The sequence below is a fragment of the Monoraphidium neglectum genome, assembly GCF_000611645.1.
Source record: "Monoraphidium neglectum strain SAG 48.87 unplaced genomic scaffold scaffold00592, whole genome shotgun sequence".
Classification (NCBI taxonomy): Eukaryota; Viridiplantae; Chlorophyta; class Chlorophyceae; order Sphaeropleales; family Selenastraceae; genus Monoraphidium; species Monoraphidium neglectum.
Genome location: NW_014013036.1, coordinates 196 through 7115, shown reverse-complemented (window position 1 = coordinate 7115; position 6920 = coordinate 196). Strand labels below are relative to the sequence as shown.

General features: G+C 67.9%; 2 protein-coding genes across 2 annotated transcripts in view; both read right to left on the bottom strand.

Moving 5' to 3' along the window:
• The window catches only part of MNEG_4310 (Mitogen-activated protein kinase kinase kinase), a gene marked incomplete at both ends in the record, with an annotated part of 8056 nt that extends 3594 nt beyond the window's left edge, over positions 1–4462 (bottom strand). The window contains 11 exons of the mRNA XM_014047212.1: positions 345–444; positions 836–907; positions 1331–1681; positions 1891–2083; positions 2392–2605; positions 2811–2896; positions 3127–3176; positions 3399–3470; positions 3675–3700; positions 3934–4335; positions 4439–4462. Of these exons, the coding sequence (XP_013902666.1) occupies positions 345–444; positions 836–907; positions 1331–1681; positions 1891–2083; positions 2392–2605; positions 2811–2896; positions 3127–3176; positions 3399–3470; positions 3675–3700; positions 3934–4335; positions 4439–4462 (1590 nt within the window). The remainder of the gene's footprint in view (positions 1–344; positions 445–835; positions 908–1330; positions 1682–1890; positions 2084–2391; positions 2606–2810; positions 2897–3126; positions 3177–3398; positions 3471–3674; positions 3701–3933; positions 4336–4438) is intronic.
• Positions 4463–5485: 1023 nt separating this feature from the next.
• On the bottom strand, positions 5486–6660 carry MNEG_4309 (NADPH-ferrihemoprotein reductase; the record flags this gene model as incomplete). Its single annotated transcript, XM_014047211.1, has 2 exons — positions 5486–5677; positions 5953–6660. 2 exons carry the CDS (start codon positions 6658–6660, stop codon positions 5486–5488), a joined length of 900 nt encoding a protein of 299 aa, XP_013902665.1.
• Between the last annotated feature and the right edge of the window lie 260 nt (positions 6661–6920).

Below are 6920 nucleotides of genomic sequence, written 5' to 3'. Positions count from 1 at the left end.
GTGGGCAGGTGGATGTTATAAGGAGAAGCCCCATATGTGTGTGTGCGTGTTTGTGAGTGCAATATGGTGTATGTTATGCGAGTGCATGTGTGTGGTGTGTGTGTGTGTGTGTGTGTGTGTGTGTGTGTGTGTGTGTGTGTGTGTGGGGGGGAGGGGCAGGTGGTGCCCGCGTGCGTGCACGTGCGCGAGTGCGCGCGTGTGCGTGTGGATACTGCGGCGCCGGGCGCTGCACCACTGCCGCCTCCGCCCAATCGCAGCCGCATGACGGAGCACAGCCATTCGGGCTAACGGGCGGGCCGTCGCAGGGCGTGCAGGCGTGTGTGCATGAGGCGCGGCGCGCGCACCTCCCCGTGGACAATGCGCCATGCGAGGGTGGAGACGATGTTGGGGTGGCTGAGGGCCTTCGACAGCACAGCCTCCAGGGTGGCGCCAGTCACGGGGTCCCTGGGGGGTGCAGGGTGTGTGTGTGTGTGAGAGAGAGAGAGTGTGTGTGTGTGTGCTAGTGTGAAAGTGTGTTCGGGGAGAGGGGGGGACTCACTGACCTTGGGGCGTCGTGCTCGGCAGGGCCGCGGGTGCCCAGGGAATGGTGCGAGCACACGCGCACGAGGCGCGCGGCAGCGCTCTCATAGCCGACACGCGCCGTCGCGAGCAGCACCAGTCCGGCACAACAGGCGTCCTTGGTCGCAGGCGGCGCGAACAACCAGCACATGCATGCACACGCTTCTACACTCACGCCCAGCCTCCCACCACCGCCTCCCTCACGCACGCATCCACACGTCAAAAATCGCAAGCCCGCCTCCCAAGCAACGAAGCGCACTAGTGCTCACGCCCCCACCTGCGCAGCACCGCGTCCGCCTCCAGGACCTTGACGGCCACCCTGGACCCAAAGTACTTGCCCTTGTACACCCTGCGGCGCGGCAACAAGGTGACCAGCGAAAGTGCACAGGGACGAAGTGAGCAAGGGCAAGGAAAGCCAAAAAGTCGTGTCAACAGGCCAAGGCGCTGGCAAGAAGGGGGGGTCCGCGACTCCAGGTGTGCGTCACCGGGTGACACGTGAACGCGTTCGATCACATGCAGTTGCGGCAGCTGGGGTCGGGGCTCTCTGAATGGGTGCCAGGGCCCCGCAGGGTCTTCAGTGCTTGAAATTTGATGCAAGGCCGGGGGGCATGAGCGCATGAACCCCCCCCTCCCACACACACACCCGCCTTGATACTCCCCGGCCAGTGCAGCGGCCGCGGCCACCGCCACCCCTTGCCCCACCCCCCAGCCCCCGGCAAAGCAGCAGCAGCAGCAGCAGCAGCAGCCCTGCGCTACGCAGCCGACCGCCCACCTTCCGTAGGAGCCAGAGGCCAGGGAGGCGCCAACCTTGAGCCCCTCGATGGGGCACCTGTCGCGGCCGTCAATCACAGACAGGCTGCCGCACGCGCTGCCCCCGTCCCCGCAGTCCGACCCGCGCCACTCCCGCGCGTGGTGGTGATCTTGACCGCCGTTGACCGTGCTCCCGAAGCTATCGACGCTGCGGCCGTCGGACGCGTGGCGCGCGGCGGGGGCGAAGGCGCCGGCGGAGGGCGCAACGGTCACGAAAAAGGTGTCGTCTGGGGCGGCGTTCTCGGGGGCATCCGGCAGGAAGGCCGGCACCGCCACATCGCGCACGCCCCCCATGCTGCTCGCGCCGACGGGCCTGCGTGTTTGGAACATTTTCCATGTGAGCGCAGCAAGGTGGGCGATGGGCACTTGCGAATAGGTGGGGCGGCAGGAAAAACGCGGCGGGAGCGATGCCAAGCTGCGGCTGCAGAAGGGGCTCGTATGTTACAGGCCGCTTGTCAGGTCGACTGGTCCAAGTTGGTCAAAGCGGCGCCTCGCACTAACATGCACGCATCGGGGCCGCACCTGAAGAACAGATCGAAAGCGTCGGCGGTGCGTCCGATCAGCCGCGCCCCGCGCAACGCGAACGCCTTGCCCTCGCGCGCCGCGGCCTCGGCGTCGCGCAGGATGGCGGCTGCGGCGTCGGGCGGCGCGTCGGGGCCGGCGGGGGTGAAGAGGCTCCAGAGGGACAGGCCCAGGAGCTCAAGAGGCGGGACGCCTGGGTGGCGGATGGGTGGGGTGAATGGGTGGTGGATGGGTGGCGGATGAGCTAAAGGCGTTGAGGTGGGTGAACGCATGCTATGGCAGGGCGGGCAGGTGGCTGGCTTGAGCGACGATGCGTGATTACGTTGGGACGGGGGCCGCTCCCCAACCCATGCCCAACAGGGGGGAGGATCGCCGGCGCTTCTATGTAATCTGCTGCGCATACTTCGACCGCGCGGCCCCATACCCGCAGGGACCCCCTCCCCCGCCTCAAGCCCACACCACGAACGGGCAACAAGCCGCGCCCCCGCGCGCGCCGCGCACCTGACAGGTCCCCAATCGCTGAGTTGGCGTGCGAGATGGACAGCCCCCGCTTGGGGCACGCCGTGACGCACAGCGCGCACGCCACGTCCTGGTCCAGGCTGTCCGCCAGCGCGCGCCGCGCAGACGCGGACAGGCGCTTTGTGGAGGCGGCCATGCGCGCGCTCTTCTCCAACTCCTGAGCCACCACGGCGCCGAAGTTCGACAGCACCTGGCACTGCGCGGCGCGAGCGGCGGGGGCGAGGGCGAGGGCAAGGGGGAAGGTGGGGGGTGCGTCGGCGCGAGGGAGAGGGCTAGGACGAGAGGGGGGGGAAGGGTGTGGCCGTTCGCACGGGGACGAGCAAGGGCGGGGTGCACAAAGCAGGCGGCGCCGCGGCGGTCAAAGCCCACCCCGGCGGTCAAAGCGAGACGCGACGCCTAACCTGGTGGTCGTCGAAGGCCCGCGGCGTGGGGTCGGCGCAGCAGAGTGTCCCCAGGCGGTGGCCGTTGGAGGCCACGAGTGGGGTGCCTGGCAGTTTAGAATTCACAGCAACGGGCGGCGTTTGTAAGTGTGTATGCATGTGTGTGTGTGTCTGTATGTGTGTGTGAGAGGGAGAGGAGGGGCCGAGCGAGCGGCTGGGCCGGTGGCATACGCCCGACCCCTGCCTGCGTAAGAGCCGGGAAGCGCGGGCGTCCGGTCGCAGGTCGCGCCGCGTGGCCACGGGTTCCAAGGCGTTGCAGCGGCCCCCGGCACCGCACCTGCGTAGAAGCCGACCCTGCCAGACTTCACGTAAGGGTGGTTAGTAAACCTAGAGGTGGGGGATGCGCCAAGCGCGGTTGTCAGCGCCGCGTCAAGGCGGCACCGAAACACCCGCCGCGACGCCGCGGGAGAGCCGCTGCTTGCAGAATCGCAGGCCTGCGGGGCCTGGGACGCCGGCAGGCTGGGGAGCGGGGCACAGCCGCGGACGGCGCCGGGGGTGTGACGTCAGCCAGGCGGGCGGGCAGACGGGCGGGCGGGCGAGGGCGCTGACCTGGCGTCGGCGTGGGCGTCGGGCACGACCATGACTGTTGTGGTCTCTGAGGCCATAGACCACCCGCAGAAGCTGAGCGGGCACGAGGGGGAGATCGGGGGGCGTGGCGTGGGGCGTGATCGTCAATGTCGGGACGCCGCGTCCCTGCTGGGCGATCACAGGGCGCGACAGCCACCCCCTGCATCCCTAGGAGGCGCGGCGCTGGGCGCTGGGCGTTGGGCGGCGCGCGCGTGGGAGTGCGCCAGTAGGCGCTGGTGGCTCGGCGCGCCGCCGCACCTGTGGCGCCATGGGAAATCGCCGACCTGAGGGCCAAAAGTGGGGTAGAAAGAAATTGAAACAAGTGAACACCGGGGCGCGGCGGTGGTGCATTTTCAGGCGTGACTGCTGCTGCACCCTTTGCTCTTCAGAGGGCGCCCTGGCCCGCAGCCCGCGCGCCGGCGCGCGACTGCCTGCACAGCAGCGGGAGCAGGGCGCGGCGCGGCCAGCGCCGCGCGCTGCAGCCTCGGTCGCGTCCCCAACGTGCGGCGGCACCCACCGCAAAGTTGCGCCCCGCCATGACCCAGATGCGCTTGTCCCCGAACAGCGCGATGAGCGCGGCCTGCGTCCCGAAGATGCCGCTGATGAGGGATAGGATGTTTTCCAGCTCCGGCGCCGGCGGCGAATCCAACAGGTCAAGGGACTCGACATATGCCAGCCGCTGCTCGTCGCAGCCCGGGACGGGCGGGCCCGAAAGATCCGGCCGGAACGGCGCGCCGGGCGCCGCCGCGGCGCCGAGGGGCGGCAGCGCGGCGCCGTCGTCGGTGGCGCTGTCGGCGGCGCCGTTCGCCGAGCCGTTGGCGGGTTGCAGCTGCTGCTGCTCTGCGATGTGGCGGCGCCGCGCCGCCCGCAGCTTAGCCCCGAGGCCGCCGCCGCTGGCACCGTTCTCGAGTTCTTGAAGCTGCGAACGTCACGCGAGCGGCTTGTCACTCGTGGTGACGGAGGCGAGGTCCCGGAGAGGGGGCGATCCAGCACTGACAGCATTGATGAGCCACAGGTCTTACCTTGACGCTCTGCGCCTGCCCCATTGTTGACGCTCTGTTGCGTTTCTCCAAAGTTGCAGGCCCTCAGGGCTGCTGTGCAAGTCGCGCCTCTTTCAGGCGCCGTGGGACACCTTCGATGAGCGTCAAGAAATGCACGCGTTGACGATTTCAAGGGCCCAAAATAATCCAAGTGTAATGATGCGCAAACGGGAAGAGGTACGTGAGCTCCAGCACACACTGGCGAACTGCTCCGTGCGCCCAGAGTTCACACTACAACGGACCACATCATGCGCAAAGCCACATGGTCGCCGCCGTCACATTCTTGGTGGTATGTGGAGGTAATCAAAAACAATCTTGCCGTTCGAAGCAGCTTGAGGTGCTTGCCGGCAGGAGCACGCTCCTCAAGCGCGGGCGACGAGTGTTGAGCAGGTGCCCGAAAGAAGATCGGCGCGCGCGCCCCACACCGACCGCCACGGGCTATTTCGCTGGCGCGCGCGAGCTGGAGCGCGCCTCCTGCTCTGATGGCCTTGAAGGGACCAGCAGAGGCGCCCAACACAACCCTGACGCGCCAGTGAGCTTTGTTGGTGGCTGCTACCAGCAGGCAGGTGAGGGGCCTGCAGAGCGTCTGGGACCCCTCGCATCCCCGCAATCCCAGGGCTCCCCCGCAATTCAGCGGCGGCGACGGCGAAACGGCGCTGTTCTAGACGCGCCCCTGCTGGCGGCTGGGTTGCAGCAGTGCAGGCGTGTGTGGTGCACTCTGCAAGCGCAGCGCGCTGTTACAAGGCACTGCCCGCCGCTGGCTGCCGCTCGGTCTCCCGGTTCATTGCCAGTCACGTACAACAGGGCTACATGCCCCTCGTCCCTTGCTCGAGCGGTGGCGCGTGCCTGCAAAGGACGCCTGCGCTGTTGTCACCGTAAAGACTGCGATCGCACAGACCACACAAACAACCAATATCAACACTGGATTGGGACGGGCCATACAGACCAGCTTGAGCGGCGCGGCTCGAAATGCTACACGCCTGCCGGATGCCGACGCGGAAAAAAATGACGTCACCATGAGGCACTGAGTCACGACCACGCCTCAACGAAATACCGCCCGCTCGTCTCCAGCTGGCGCACCCACTTTGCCGCCGCCTCGGGCGCAAGGCTGCCATGATCCACCGCGACCGCCTCAAGCGCGGCCGCCACATCAGCGGGCATCTTGTCGGCCGACCCTGACACATAGACGCAGCCGCCCTGCTCAGCCAGCAGCCGCCAGACCTGGCGTTGTGGTGGCGGTGGTGGCGATGGTCGTTGTGGTGATGTTTTGAGGGCGCTGTGTGAGCGTTTGGGGCTGAGACGCGCGCTTGAGAGCCGCGCAGCGGGCGGCGCAGTGGGGACATGTGCCTGTTGGGGCACATGCAGCCCTGGTTTCAGAGGGTTTACAGTGTTGGCAGCAAACCTGAGACACACCAGCGCATTTGGGATGTGGATTGCCGCAAGAATCCAGCAGCTAGTCATCATCCGTGAAACCATCCCGGCAGCCTGCAGCGCACCTTGTCCCCATGCTGCCTCAGCTTGTGCGTGACATACTCCTTGGCCGCACCGGCGCCGCCGGCCGGTCCCCCGCCCGCCACGCCGTCCGCCCCCAGGCCCGGCCGCGAGAACGCCGCCACCAGCCCCCACGACGGCTCCAGCGCGCCGGCGGCCCGCAGATGCTCCCATTCTTCTCGGTAGTAAAAGTCCTTGTCGGGGTGGCGGCAGCCAAAGAACAGCACACACGGCGCCGGTTGCTGCTGCTGCTGTTGACTTTGGCTCTGCTGTTTCAAGAGCGCCGCCCGCTGCCACAGGAACGACCGGAAAGGGGCGACGCCGGTGCCCGGGCCCACCAGCAGCAGAGGTGTTGCTTGGGAAGCTGGCATGCGCAGGCAGCCACGCTCGATCCACACAGGCACCCTGGGAGCCGCCGCTGCCGCCGCCTCCGCCGCCGCCGCCGCCGCCTCGGGCCCAGCCGCCGCTGCCGCGGCCGCGCACCCGCTGCCATTGGCCATGTGGCCGTTGGCGCCCGCAGCGCCGCGGCCCGCCCCGTCTGCAACGGCTGACGTGGTGGCGCTGCTGCTAATGCTGCTGCTGCTGCTGTTTGGGGCCTCCAGGGTGGCGAGCCAGCTGGTGACGAGGCCCCGCTTCTGCCGCTTGAAGGGCGTCGCGTACCGCACCACCGCCGCCGTCACGTGCGCCCTGCCGGGGTGCGCCTGCAGGGGCATGCCGCATTGGACGGGACCGTCGGTGGCGTGCGGCGAGGCGGTTGTGCCGTGTTGCAGGGTTCTGATTGGCAGCAGTTCTGATCGGCAGCAGGTGCGCCTAGGGCGGTCTGCAGTCACCACAGGCCCTCGCAGGATGTCGATGGTGCACCGCCCACTTCAAGCAGTACGAGGGGTAGGCCCATACTTCCAAACATCTTGTGAGCCGTTTGGCTGTGTGTGGTGCCCACACGGACCCCACATCGGGCCACGCGCTTGGAGCC